The following is a 15,000-nucleotide window of genomic DNA, read 5'->3' as shown; positions in this document are numbered from 1 at the left end:
TGCCTCTATTAAAAATGTCTGTTTATTAATTGGCTCATTAATTTCCTACATTAATTAATTGCCTCTATTGAAAAACTTCCCCCGTCAACAAATTCTCTTCATAAATTTCCTCCCTGAATAAACTCACCTCTACTCTAAGTAATGTCTATTTTTTTGTCTTTTCTAGGGATTCCAGTCGAAGTTATTGTTCGGATCGAAAGAAATCGTGGCCATTAGCTGTTCGTGGTGCAAGGCCGCCTATCACAATAAAGAGAGTTGCTTCAACATCAGCAAGATTGAGGAGACGTGTTCACTCGGTAAGTCATTTTAATTGGCAAACGTTATCATTACTGTGATGGTATTGCAACAGCTGTGACGGCCGGGTTGGGAGAGATTGGGTTTTTTTGTGTGTGTTATGAAGTTCGTTCTTCTGAATCTTTCAATTTATCTGTCTTGTATATGTATGTATTTATGTATATGTATATATACAGTATATATATATATATATATATATATATGGATATAGATATATATTGATATATATACGTGTATATATATATATATATATATATATATATATATATATATGGATATAGATATATATAGATATATATATATATATATATATATATATATATATGTGTGTGTGTGTGTGTGTATATGTATATGTATGTATGTAAGTATATATATATATATATATATATATATATATATATATATATAATTATAGAAATATACATACATATAAATATATACATTAAATACGCTAACATATATACATGTGTATATATACAAAAAATGTAAACTCTTCTTTCCAACTCCGTTTCTGAACATTTTATTCATTACGAATATTAAATCTTGTGTGTTATTCTTCGGTTTTTATCTTTTTATTGAAGTTTAAATTTGTTCCATACCTTTCTCAAGTTTTTTAGAATTGTATTTTGATTTTTAATTTTTATGATTTTATTTCCATTTTAAATTTTTTATTTTATTTCCATTTTCAATTTTTATAATTTTATTTTCATTTTCAATTTTTATTATTTTTTTCTATTTCCAAATTTTTTTATTTAATTTTCATTTTCAGTTAGAATTTTATTTTCATTTTCATTTTCAATTTTTATTATTTCTTTCTATTTCCAATTTTTTTTTTATTTAATTTTCATTTTCAGTTAGGATTTTATTTTAATTTTTATTTTATATTATTTTATTTTCAATTTGTATTATTTTATTTTCGTCTTCAATTGTTGTGATTTTATTTTCATTTTCAATTTTTATTAATTTATTTTCATTTCCAATTTTTATTTTATTTTCATTTTCAATTTTTATTATTTCATTTTATTTTACATTTTTTCATGTTGTAGTTTAATTTTACATTTTTATTTATTTTTATTTCATTTCCAGTTTTTATTTTATTATTTTAGTCTATAATTTTTATTATTAGATTTTCAATAACAGTGTTTCCCTCAACTCTTTCAAAATATATTTTGCTGTATCTTTTATCCAACATTCTTATGACCTTTAACCCTTTCAACAAGTTTTCATATTCTGTGACCGGGGTTTGACTCTTTCTGAACGTGGTACTTTTTCACGTACTTTTTCACTCATTTTTTTTTACTCTCTCTCTCTCTCTCTCTCTCTCTCTCTCTCTCTCTCTCTCGTTTGGTGTCTTTCCCTATGTGATACTTTTTCATTAGACTCTCTCTCTCTCTCTCTCTCTCTCTCTCTCTCTCTCTCTCTCTCTCTCTCTCTCTCTCTCTCTCTCTCTCTCTTACTTCCGAGAAATTCCGACTTTTCTCGTTTTTCATTACTTTAATGGATGTCAATAGGATGTCAGTAATGCCAGTAGGATGTTAGTGATTTAAGTAGATGTCATTAGGATGTCAGCTATTTATCTAGAAATCAGTAGGATGTCCGTGATTTCAGTAGATGTCAGTGATGTCAGTAGGATGTCATTAGATGTCAGTGATGTTAGTAGGATGTCAGTAGGGCGTCAGTGATTCAAGTAGGACGTCAGTAGGATGTCACCAATATCAGAGGGATGTCGGTGATTTCGATAGATGTCGGTGATTTCAATAGATGTCAGTGATTTCAGTAGGATTTCAGTGATTTCAATAGATGTCAGTGATTTCAGTAGGATGTCAGTGATTTCAATAGATGTCAGTGATTTCAGTAGGATTTCAGTAGGATGTCAGTAGGATGTCGGTGATTTCAATAGATGTCAGTGATTTCAGTAGAATGTCAGTGATGTCAGTAGGATGTCTGTGATTTCAATAGATATCAGCAATATCAGTAGATGTCGTTGATTTCAGTAGTCAGTAATGTTAGTAGGATGTCGATGATTTCAGTAGGATGTCATTGATGTTAGTAGGATGCCGGTGCGGTCAGTTGTGTCAGTAGGATGCCAGTAAGATGTCAATGATGTCAGTGATTTCAGTAGGATGTCAGTAATATCAGTAGGATGTCAATAATGTCAGTAGGATATCAGTGACGTCAGTAGGTCAGGGTTCATGGTATGATGGAGGGTTGATGACTTAGTTTTATCCCTTTCAGGGGGCAGGATTTTCATGCAGGCTTCCTAGAAATGTCTCTTTAGATGTATTCCCACTGAAAACTGATACGTCTATTCCAAGTGCTCTTAGCCTAAATCGCTATGGATCATATGCTTCCGGTAAACTTGGCGTGAATTTATCATTTTAATAGGACGCCAATATCCAGAATGTCAAGTGGCATGAGACGCTATAAACGATATTGCTTATTTCATGGACGTATAAATATTTATATATGTCATATTTGTTTTCGAAGTCCAGGTTTCATTACTCCTAAAGGCGGCAAAATGTCACCCGGAAGGAAACTGGCACGGGAGGTTTATTTATTCCAGGAGAGAGAGAGAGAGAGAGAGAGAGAGAGAGAGAGAGAGAGAGAGAGAGAGAGAGAGAGACTCGCTTGCAAGTGTGTGTGTATATATATATATATATATATATATATATATATATATATATATATATATATATATATATATTACAGTACCTGAAACGTTATGAATATAATGAGAGAGAGAGAGAGAGAGAGAGAGAGAGAGAGAGAGAGAGAGAGAGAGAGAGAGAGAGAGAGAGAGAGAGAGAGAGTCTGAGTGTTATGGTAGGAAACAGACTCAATTTGAAATATGTATCTTATCTTACAGTGTACAAATTACGTTGTAGATATAATGAGAGAGAGAGAGAGAGAGAGAGAGAGAGAGAGAGAGAGAGAGAGAGAGAGAGGGTGTGTTTGTGTGAGAGAGTGATATGGTAGGAAACAGACTCAATTTGAAATATGTATCTGATCTTACGGTATGCAAAATACGTTGTCGATATAATGAGAGAGAGAGAGAGAGAGAGAGAGAGAGAGAGGAGAGAGAGAGAGAGAGAGAGAGAGAGAGAGAGAGAGATGACGCCAAGTTTAGTGAGATCTATATGTCCCAGATCGTTTTGTAATTCCAGATTAATCCTGAGTCGGGGTTTCTCCTGTGCGTCTTAGAACTCGCAGATAGACAAATTAGAATCTCATGTTTTTTTTATTATTATTATTACTATAGTTGAGGATATTGGTAAATATATTATCATGTTTTTTTTTCCAAAGGGAATATTGAAATAATCGATCCAAAAGAAGGTTTGTATAAATTGTTGCTTACCAAATAAATAAGGAATGGTTAGCTTTCTGACGTCCTATTTATAATACCGTTGAAGAATAATATTTCTAAATATGTCCACTAACTCAATATTATTATTATTATTATTATTATTACTATTATTAGCTAACCTACAACCATAGTTGGAAAAGCCAGATTCTGTAAGCTCAAGGGCTCCAACGGGGAAAAATAGCCCAGTGAGGAAAGGAAACAAAGAAATAAACTACAAGAGAAGTAATGAACACTTTAGATAAAATAATTCAAGAACAGTAACTACATTAAAATAGATTTTTCGTACATAAACTGAAGAAAAAAGAAACAGTGGAAGAGAAATAACACAGATTAATGTGCCTGAGTGTACCCTCTAGGAAGAGTACGATTTTTATAATGTAGGTATGGCATATGAAATATATACTTATTGATGGTGACAGTAAAGAAAGTTAAATTTGAAATTAATAACTTCTAATCCAAAGACATAATAATCCACATTTTATAGCTAAATCACTGCTAAGATATTCAACAATTACGGTTCAGTAATTCGGAGGTAGCCTTGATGCAAAGAGAGTAGCATCATCTGCATAAGCAACAATTTTCTTTTTAATGATAAATCACATACATTGCTTATATTTTGGAAGTATCCTCAAGCAAGAGAAAATTTTGATGATGTAGGTCTTGCATATGAAATATATACTAATTGATGATGACGGTAAAGGAAGTTGAATTGGAAATTAACAACTTCAGTTCCAAAGACCTAATAATTTAGCAACAACTACGGGTCTGTAATTTGTTTATTTATTTCCTTATTTCTTTTTCTCACTGGGCTATTTTTTCCTATTAGTGCCCTTGGGCTTATAGCATTTGCTTTTACAAATAGGGTTGTAACTGAGTTATTAATAATAATAATAATGATAATAATAATAATGATAATGATAATTGAGATTACTTTCGTATGGCTACTATGTCGCCCATCAGCTTCTATTATATAGAGTCTATTTCGACTCTATAATGATTTGGTAGTAAAATAAAGATAGTTATTTTTAGTAGATAAACAGCGAAAAAAATAAGTCAATTTACGGAGTCTAGTTAAAAACAGTGATAGAGAGATTGTGTTCATGTAAGTGTGTAGATAGCTAATCTGATAAAGGAGAGAATAGATAGATTATCTGATGAAGGAATAGATAGATATTCTGATAAAGGAGAGAATAGATAGATAATCTGATAAAGGAGGGAATACATAGATAATGAGATAAAGAAAGGAATAGATAGATAATCTAATAAAGGAGGGAATAGATAGATAATGTGATGGAGGGAATAGATAGATAATCTGATTAAGAAGGAATAGATGGATAATCTGATAAAGAAGAGGATCGGTAAATATAATAAAGAAGGGAATAGATGGATAATCTGATAAAGAAGAGGATAGGTTAATATAATAAAGAAGGGAATAGATAGATATAAAGAAGAGGATAGGTAAATATAATAAAGAAGGGAATAGATAGATAGTCTGATAAAGGAGGGAATAAAAGAACCAAAGGGAAGTACCGAGTTGGGTTAACATAAAGTTCTATGAAAACAAAGAAATGGTGACATTTCAGGAGAAATTTAGTGGAGTTTGACATAAATATAGAAGAAGAGTTTAGGGTAAGGTCATTGGAAGCAGATAAGGAAATATCATGAAAGTGCACCGCTGAATTTGCGATATATATATACTGTGTGTGTGTGTATATATATATATATATATATATATATATATATATATATATATATATATATATATATATATATATATATATATATATATATATATTCATATATATATGCATATATACTGTATATATGTATATTATAAATATATATATATATTTTTGGGCTCAAGCCATGTCGTCCTGATGGAAGTTCCTATAGGGTAGCTTCCTAGGGTATATTACAACTACGGCGATATTCCCAGAGAATTTACCTTAAGGTACCAGAATTCTAACTCCTGGAGCGAGTATCCCTCGTGAAAGGGATATCGCGACATATCAGAGGACGTATTCTAGACACGTCACATGGCAATCTACGACCTGAATAGAGATTCGTCTCGTAGGAGGGAGATTGACGAGATACGAATTCGGGAAAGAAAAAGGGGAGCCGCTCCCAAGGCATCCCTATCCCCCGATTCGTATGCGTGCCTGGCGCCAATCCTGGCGCCATCTGTATTCCTTTTTGCGTAGCTTAACAACTCGGTGTTTTTTCCTGTTTTTCTCGCAAATCTTGGATTTATTCAACTTTTCATGGCTTCTTCGTCTTCGTTGACCTCGGATAAGTTGAGTATAGTGTCTGTTATGTATAAATGTAGGCTCTTGGTAAAATTTTGAGTGATTAATAGGATTAATCTTTGATACAAGAGCCGTAGCCTACCAGAGGTGTCCTGGACACTGTCACTCGCTAGGTATAAATTAGTTAGTCAGAGTGACATTCCTGGTTGTTTTGCTTAATAAAATTTAGCTATTTAGCTTTACATAGGATTTCCTTTCGTGCTTAGTATTATTTGGCGAAGTATTCGCCATTTTGGCCTACGCTAGGCCATGTAGCCTAGTCGTTTGGTCCTAGTACTTAATGCATGATTATGGTTTTTCCGAGTGTAATTAAAATTTTATTGAAGCTTTAGGCTATTTTATACATTTTAGACTGTGTGGAATATTTCCAAGATTGTATACGTGAGAGTTTCGGTGAATTAGGTAATCGATTCTCTTGGTGCCTAGGCTAATTGCTTATGGAGCCTTAGTATACTTTATCATACTCCCCGGTTGCTTTCTTTTCTTCGGAGAAGGTATGCAATCCCTTTCCCTCTGTTTAAGCCTTGGGCTTATCCCTAAGTGGTTTTTTCCGAATTTATTTTCGATAAAACTATACTAGGGTGTTACTGTACCTTCCTGTTCCTGCTGAGTCTGGTTCAAAGAGGGACAGAACAACAGAGTTTTTAGTCTGAGTCCGTGTTGTTTGGCTTGGGGCAGAGTCTCCCTCGCTGACCTAACACTTACAAAGGGAGCTGAGCTCCCTTAGGTCACTGTCGAAGGTTTCTGTAGTTATGATTCCTTCTTGTGTGATCGACCAGACTAAGTCCTGTTGCTGTTCTCGGGGAGGATAAATCTTCCCTTGGGAGTTGCAACGCCTTCCTTGCTTTGGTGCTCTGGAAGCTGGCAGGTATTATACTACTGCGCTGGCACTTTCCCTTAGATCTCCCTTAGGCTAAGACAGAGTTCTTGGCTGCGGGTGATCTGTCACTAAAGCAAGGTTGGCAGGACCCTCTTGTCCCTTCCCCCTCTATCTCCGTAATGGCCTAGCCATTACTGTACTGTACCTTGCCGGCCGGCAGAGCTGGCCGGCAGGGGTATTACTGTACCATATGTCATTCTACTTCTGGACCTAGTATAGGTTGGGATATGGATTGACTAAGCCCATTGCCGGCCGGCAGAGACGCTGGACGGCAAGGGTCTTATGTTTTCGAGTGCTGCCCGGACCTCTCTTGGTCCCTCATCCATGCCTGCCGGCAGAGCCGGACGGCATTGGTCAAGGAAGCCTGAATTAAGTTTCTCCCCTTCCTTATATGCACTCTTTCGGTTGCCGGGCTTGGGGGGTTGTGTACACTCTTATCCCGGCATCCATTCTATTTTCTTCTAGTGCTGTACCTGTCCCGGCAGCCGGCCTATGAGGCCGGCAGCCGGGCAGGGGTAGTCTTCTGGTTCTTTTGCTGCCGGCTGGCATCGGTCTTGTACCTTTGCCGGCCGGCTTATGTCAGTCCTTGTCTGCCGGTCACCAAGAGTGTGGCCGGCAGCTGGGTACTACCTTGTGTAGTTGCTGACCGGCAATCATTGCCGGCCAACACTGGCTGTTGCCGGCCGGCAGCTGCTGCCGCCGGCACAGGCATTTGAACCAGAGGGCTGCCGCCCTATAGCTGTTAAGTAGTATACTTTAAAGCTAATTGTGGTGTGTGCCGGCCGGCAAAGGCAGGCCGGCACACATCCTCCTATACTGTACTAGTATTCTTCTGTATAGCATATACAGTAAGAAGAAAACTATAGTAAAAGTTTAGGTACAGCACTGTATCTTCTAATACTATTGTGTTTTCTTACACAGCCCTTTGCTGTTGCCCTCAGACAGGAAGCAGAGTTCTTCCCCGTCTATTATCCAGGATTTTTAAAATCATTGCCTAGGTGTGAGCTCCACCTGTTTCCTCTGGAAACCTTGCATTGGTTACTCTAGTAGAGATAAACCATTTTTGATTTTATTATCCGGAAGGCTGCAGCAATGGGTTGTGAGGGAAACATAAGTGTGTGTCTTTCAATTATGAATTGTTATGCTATACTATGCATATCCAGTGATACATAGTTCACTTGATACTCATGGAAATTTCTTCTCTTTACAGGAGGACCCTCCGAAGTGCGGAAATGTTTTCTGCAATGTCCGCAGCAAGAACCTCTGCGGACATGAGTGTTGTAGGAGACACGCAGCATGCGCTGTCTCCAAGGATGATCTCCAGTATTGGGACCCTCAGGTATGTACTGTATGCACTAACCTGATTACTGAGGCTTTTGATTCCCCTAGAACGGCGGAATCAAGGGATATAGCTAGGGAAAAGCTTCGTACTTGGGTAAGGGGCTTCAAGAAGAACACCTCTGGCCCTTATCTTCCAAGTGAGAAGATGAGGGCGTATCTTTTTCCCCAGGCATCAGCTGAGGCAGTGATTCCCCAGCCTCAAGAGGAGATCCTTCAAGATCAAGTCCAGGTGGACGAGGAAGTCGCAGATGCGATGCAAGACATCCAGTTGTGTGACAGGATGTCTGACCTGGACGATCGTTTGGAAGAAGACCTCCTGGCAGAAGGTCAGGATCAAGTTCAAACCCCGGATGTCGTAGAGGATGAGGTCGACGAGGTGTCGGCTGCTCCGGTTCAGATGCCGGAGCCTATCCCCTCAACATCGGCTGGCCTCCCAGTAGAACTGGGACAGGCCCTCTCTTCGATTGTTGGAATGATCCAACAAATGCAGAAGGAGAATCAGGAGAAGGCGGCTGCAATGGAACTGCGCATGCAGTCCCTGGCAGAATCACATGGGCCCCGGAAAAGGCTCAATGTGAAAGACCTTCCCATATGCTCAGATGCTAACCCATGGAGGTATGCTGAGCACATGCCGATGACGACTGGAAAGATCGTCATTTCGGATAAGCTGGGTTCAGTTCCCCTAGAGGAGGTAGAATTCTGGCCCAGCAAGGCATCATATCCGGACTGCTATGTCCGGCTGAGAAAAGAACCAGCTTCAAGGGAGGAGACAGAGCCGAAGGAGGTCATTGTTATGGACCACGCTAAGGCTCAAGCCCTACTTTCATCCTCGATGAAAGAGAGGGGCTTCTCGAATTCGAAGGTAGCTGCATTGAGCAAGAAGCTCCCTTCGTTTGTGTCCTCTCCTGATAGAGCCTTCCCCTTTTTACAGAAAGGGTTTGCGGCTGTCCTAAAGGCAGTCGAGGCCGGCAAGCCTTGCCCCTCCTTGGAGGAGTGTAAACCCTTGTCGCTGGCTCTACCTATGGACCACAAAGACTGGAAGGATGTCCATCTAACATTCTCAGTGGAAAAGTTGGAGGCTGATATTGCCGGACGGCAATTCGGCGAGGACCTCCCCAAGCTGTCCGAATCTCTTTTACGAAGAGAGTTCGAGACAAAAGAAAGACTGGCTGCCTCAATGTCTCATCAGACTACTCTCGAGACGATGGCAAGTGACCCCAAGGTCCATGAAATGTTCATGGTAGTGGCTAAGTCTCACTTAGCCACAGTGACGAAGGACCTTTATAACTTCGTCAAGGCAAGGAGAGCTTGCAGGGAGTTCGTGTTCACCGGGGCTTCGGTGAGACACGAGCCAAGGAAGTTAATCTCCTCCAACATTTGGGGAAAAGACCTTTTCCCTACCGATGTGGTCAAAGAGGTTGTTGATAAGGCCGCCGTGGAGAATAGAAATCTTCTCCAGAAGTGGGGCCTGGCTATCAAAAGAAAATCTTCCCCGGATGAGGGTCCTCAACCTAAGAGGAAGAATATGAAGACTAGGCTACCATCTCGGCCAGCCAAGCCTTATAGACAGCAACAGCAACTGCAATTGCCTTTGCCTCCAGTGCCCCAAATGGTGGCACAAACCCCGACTGCCTTTCAGTGGGTACCCCAGGCGGTGCCAGGTCAGTCAACCACATTCGCCCCAACGTTCGAAGGACAGTCTTCTTCCTTTCGTGCAAAACCTAGAGGAGCAGCCAGAGGCTCGTCTAGGCGCCCCTCAAGGGGAAGGGGATTCAGAGGTGGTCGTGGTCAGGGAGGCAAGACCTCAGGACGGCAGTCCAAGTGAAATGATACCGGTAGGAGGGAGACTGATGAAATTTTGGGATCGCTGGACCTTCGATCCCTGGGCCCAAAGCCTACTCAAGAATGGACTGGGTTGGAGCTGGTACAGCACTCCACCCCCATGCCTTCGGTTTTTCCAACACTCCACCCCCATTTTGGAGGAGTACGTTCAAGAACTGTTGGAGAAAAATGTGATCCGAAAGGTGAAGTCCATCAAATTCCAAGGGAGGCTGTTTTGTGTTCCCAAGAAAGACTCGGAAAAGCTCAGAGTCATTCTGGACTTGTCACCACTCAACAAGTTCATAGTGAATTGCAAATTCAAGATGCTAACACTGCAACACATGAGGACCTTACTGCCCAAGAGGGCATACTCAGTCTCTATAGACTTGTCAGACGCCTATTGGCACATTCCAATCAGCCGTCGACTCTCCCCCTACCTAGGGTTCAGGCTACAACGAAAACTGTACGCCTTCAGAGCCATGCCATTCGGGCTAAACATAGCCCCAAGGATTTTCACGAAGCTTGCGAGCGCAGCTCTCAAACAATTACGCCTAAAGGGAATTCAGGTAGTAGCCTACCTGGACGACTGGCTGGTGTGGGCAGCATCCGAGACCGAATGCTTGCAAGCTTCCAGTCAGGTGATCCAGTTCCTAGAGTACCTAGGCTTCAAGATCAACAAGAAAAAGTCTCGACTTTCTCCATCCCAAAAGTTCCAGTGGCTGGGAATCCACTGGGACCTTTTGTCACACAGTTTCTCCATCCCAATGAAGAAAAGGAAGGAGATAGCGGGCTCTTGTCAAGAGACTTCTAGATTCCGAAAGGATATCAAGACGCGAACAGGAGAGGGTACTAGGCTCTCTCCAGTTTGCTTCAGTGACAGACCCAGTGCTAAGAGCACAGCTAAAGGATGCAACTGGAGTTTGGAGAAGGTATGCATCAAACGCGCGAAGAGACCTGAGAAGACCAGTGCCGCCTCGGCTACGTACTCTTCTCAGACCTTGGTCCCAAGCCAGACATCTAAAGAAGTCTGTTCTTCTTCAGCCACCTCCCCCGTCGTTGACGATTCACTCAGACGCCTCAAAGGAGGGATGGGGAGGTCACTCTCATCGGAAAAAAGTCCAGGGGACTTGGTCCAAGCTATTCAGGACCTTTTATATAAACTTTCTAGAAGCTATGGCAGTGCTCCTTACCTTAAAGAAAGTCTCCCCGCGTCACTCGATCCACATAAGATTGGTGACAGACAGCGAGGTGGTTGTGAGATGCTTGAATCGACAAGGGTCGAGGTCACCACCTCTCAACCAAGTGATGTTAGCCATTTTCCGATTGGCGGAAAAGAAGTGGTACCTGTCGGCAGTTCACCTTCAAGGAGTCCGCAATGTGACAGCGGACGCTCTATCCAGGTTCACACCGATAGAGTCGGAATGGTCCTTAGACGCAGGATCATTTTCCTTCATTCTGAATCAAGTCCCAGAACTGCAAATAGACCTCTTTGCGACGAAAGACAACAAGAAGTTGCCCCTGTACGTGTCCCCGTACGAGGACCCCTTAGCGGAAGCAGTGGACGCAATGTCCCTCGACTGGAACAGATGGTCCAGGATTTATCTGTTCCCTCCTCACAACCTTCTGTTGAGGGTCCTCAACAAACTGAGATCCTTCAAGGGGGTAGCGGCAATAGTGGCCCACAAGTGGGCGAACAGCATGTGGTTCCCCTTGGCGTTGGAACTACAGATGAAGTTCGTGCCGCTACCACATCCAGTTCTGACCCAGCGAGTCCAGAAGTCGACTGTCTGCGCTTCATTACAGAAAACCCAGACCCTGCAGCTCATGATTTTCTCGCCCTAGCGGTGAGAAAGCGCTTCGGGATTTCGAAAGCCAGCATAGACTTCCTAGAGGAATACAAGTGCAAATCGACTAGAAGGCAATATGAGTCATCTTGGAGAAAATGGGTGGCCTTTGTAAAGGCAAAGAATCCGCAGGAGATCTCAACAGATTTCTGCTTATCTTTCTTCATCCATCTCCATGGCCAAGGATTGGCAGCTAACACGATTTCAGTGTGTAAATCGGCTTTGATGAGACCCATTTTATTTGCCTTCCAGATCGACCTAGGTAACGAGATCTTTAATAAAGTTCCGAAAGCCTGCGCTAGGCTCAGACCTTCAGCACCTCCAAAGCCCATCTCATGGTCTTTAGACAAAGTTCTTCATTTCGCCTCCTTGTTGAGCAATGAAGAATGTGCGTTAAAGGATTTGACGCAAAAAGTTATTTTCCTATTTGCACTCGCGTCCGGGGCCAGGGTTGGTGAGATCGTAGCCCTCTCGAGAGAGGCAGGTCGTGTTCAGTTCCTGGATGGGGGGGAGCTGAACCTGTTTCCGGATCCTACGTTTCTCGCCAAGAATGAGTTACCCACCAACAGGTGGGGTCCCTGGAGAATCTGTCCTCTGAAAGAAGATGCATCTCTATGTCCAGTAGAATGCCTAAAGGTCTATCTTCGTAGAACTTCAGACTTCAAGGGTAGTCAACTATTCAGGGGAGAAACATCAGGCTCAAATTTATCTCTGAATCAACTCAGAGCGAAAATGACATATTTTATTCGCAGAGCGGATCCTGACAGTACACCCGCAGGTCACGATCCGAGGAAAGTTGCCTCATCCCTAAATTTCTTTAATTGTATGGATTTTGAACATCTCCGTTCATACACGGGCTGGAAGTCTTCCAGGGTGTTCTTTCGCCACTATGCGAAGCAAGTAGAGGAACTTAAGAGATCTGTGGTAGCAGTGGGTCGTGTAGTTAACCCTACTGTTTAACTCTGCGAGGAACAGTGGTCTTAATTGGGACGATTAAGTCCAGGGTGAGTGTGTAGGTACATACTGTACTACAAACTAAATGAGGGCACCAAGTGCCCATATAGACTGTTCCTTCCTTCAAAGGTGAACCTTGCATAAGTTCAGACATGTGTGCCAAGCGTTTCTAACGCTAATGTGATTGATTTGTAATACAGATTTTTTATGACTTGATACCTTGGTATCTCATTAAAGTGGTGTTTAATGGTTTTTCTTTCAGATAAACAAGTTCTGTTTACTATCATACTTATGCTTAAAGTTTTGGGTTACCCTCTTTTATATAAATATATATATTTGTTGTTAACCTGTCTGTTTATTATCTGTCAATAAACTTGTTCTTGAGAACCTTGCGTCTCTTTCACCTGTGTCAATTTATTGGTATAATTGAGCATTTTAATTCTATGTATCTTATATGGGATAATTCTGATAGAATTGTTCTGTTTTGCAAGCTATGTTGCATTGGTTTATGTAAGTCCCCTAATGGGAGGACTCCGTCCCATAAAGGGACGAGGGCGGTTTTTATTAGTTTCTTCCTATGCGGATATAAACCTTTGTCCAATACAAGTATTGTGCGGATGACTGGTCAATATATTGACGCAGTGGTTCTATACAAACTATGCTTTACTTAATATAGGGCGAGACCACTATATTAGCTTGCCTGGTATTCATACATAGATATATGTACTCTTCGAGACTTTCCAGAGTCTAGTAGGACTCTTCCCTGTAGGGGGCAGGAAGCTCTAACATAGTTTATAGTTAGTTGAAAAGATGTATAACGGTAACATCTTAGGTCTCTAGGTCTAGTCGACCGGGAATAAATATCTCCGGGGAGTACGGCACGTTCTGAGAATCCACAGATACAGTAATGCTCTGGTACACTTCCATCAGGACGACATGGCTTGAGCCCAAAAAACGGATTTTGAGCGAAGCGAAAAATCTATTTTTGGGTGAGATAGCCATGTCGTCCTGATGGACCCGCCCTTGCCTTTCTAAGAAAGGGCTGTAGGACCCCTCCCTACATACAGTATCTGTAGCACCTCGTGTACGCTACAAGGAATACAGATGGCGCCAGGATTGGCGCCAGGCACGCATACGAATCGGGGGATAGGGATGCCTTGGGAGCGGCTCCCCTTTTTCTTTCCCGAATTCGTATCTCGTCAATCTCCCTCCTACGAGACGAATCTCTATTCAGGTCGTAGATTGCCATGTGATGTGTCTAGAATACGTCCTCTGATATGTCGCGATATCCCTTTCACGAGGGATACTCGCTCCAGGAGTTAGAATTCTGGTACCTTAAGGTAAATTCTCTGGGAATATCGCCGTAGTTGTAATATACCCTAGGAAGCTACCCTATAGGAACTTCCATCAGGACGACATGGCTATCTCACCCAAAAATAGATTTTTCGCTTCGCTCAAAATCCGTTATATAATATATATATATATATATATATATATATATATATATATATATATATATATATATATATATATATATATATATATATATATATATATATATCCATGGGAAAGCATGAGGCTGAGATGAAGAAACTCGCAAATATATATTTTTACGATGGGGAGAAGTTGCTTTTGCTAAGAACAAAACTTTTTGTTTGGAAATGTTTTTAAGATGAATTTTTTCACGTTTTTACAAATAAATAAATAAATAAATAGAAATTTACTAAGCGAGACTATTCCTTATTATTAAGTGATAATATTTTGATATTTTTTTTAATTTTATTACATGATTGAATTGCCCTGTCAATTTTTTTTATATCATCATCTTCATCAGCCTTAACTAGTCCGTCGCAGGACAAAAGCCTCAGGCACGTTGTTCCACTCGCGTTTGTTTATGGTCTTTCTATGCCAGACTATTCCAGGAAATTTTCTTAGCTCGTCAATCTATCGTTTTCTCTTCCTTTCGCTGTTTCTTTTGCAATCTCTAGGGACCCATTCTCTTATTCTTAATGTTCTTATATTATCAATAATTTTCTTTATATATGTATATATATATATATATATATATATATATATTGTTTATATATATATATATATATATATATTGTGTGTGTATATATATATATATATATATATATATATATATATATATATATATATATATATATATATATATATATATATATATATGGTCCC

At 40.2% G+C, this 15,000-nt stretch overlaps 1 protein-coding gene across 1 annotated transcript in view; it reads left to right on the top strand.

Moving 5' to 3' along the window:
• Positions 1 to 15,000, top strand: part of rdgA (retinal degeneration A) — a 390,177-nt gene that overhangs the window by 258,478 nt on the left and 116,699 nt on the right. Inside the window, 1 exon segment of the mRNA XM_068377671.1 lies at positions 167 to 296. Coding sequence (XP_068233772.1) covers positions 167 to 296 — 130 coding nt within the window.

The sequence above is a fragment of the Palaemon carinicauda genome, chromosome 8, assembly GCF_036898095.1.
Source record: "Palaemon carinicauda isolate YSFRI2023 chromosome 8, ASM3689809v2, whole genome shotgun sequence".
NCBI lineage: Eukaryota > Metazoa > Arthropoda > Malacostraca > Decapoda > Palaemonidae > Palaemon > Palaemon carinicauda.
This window is presented reverse-complemented; position numbering and strand designations above follow the sequence as displayed.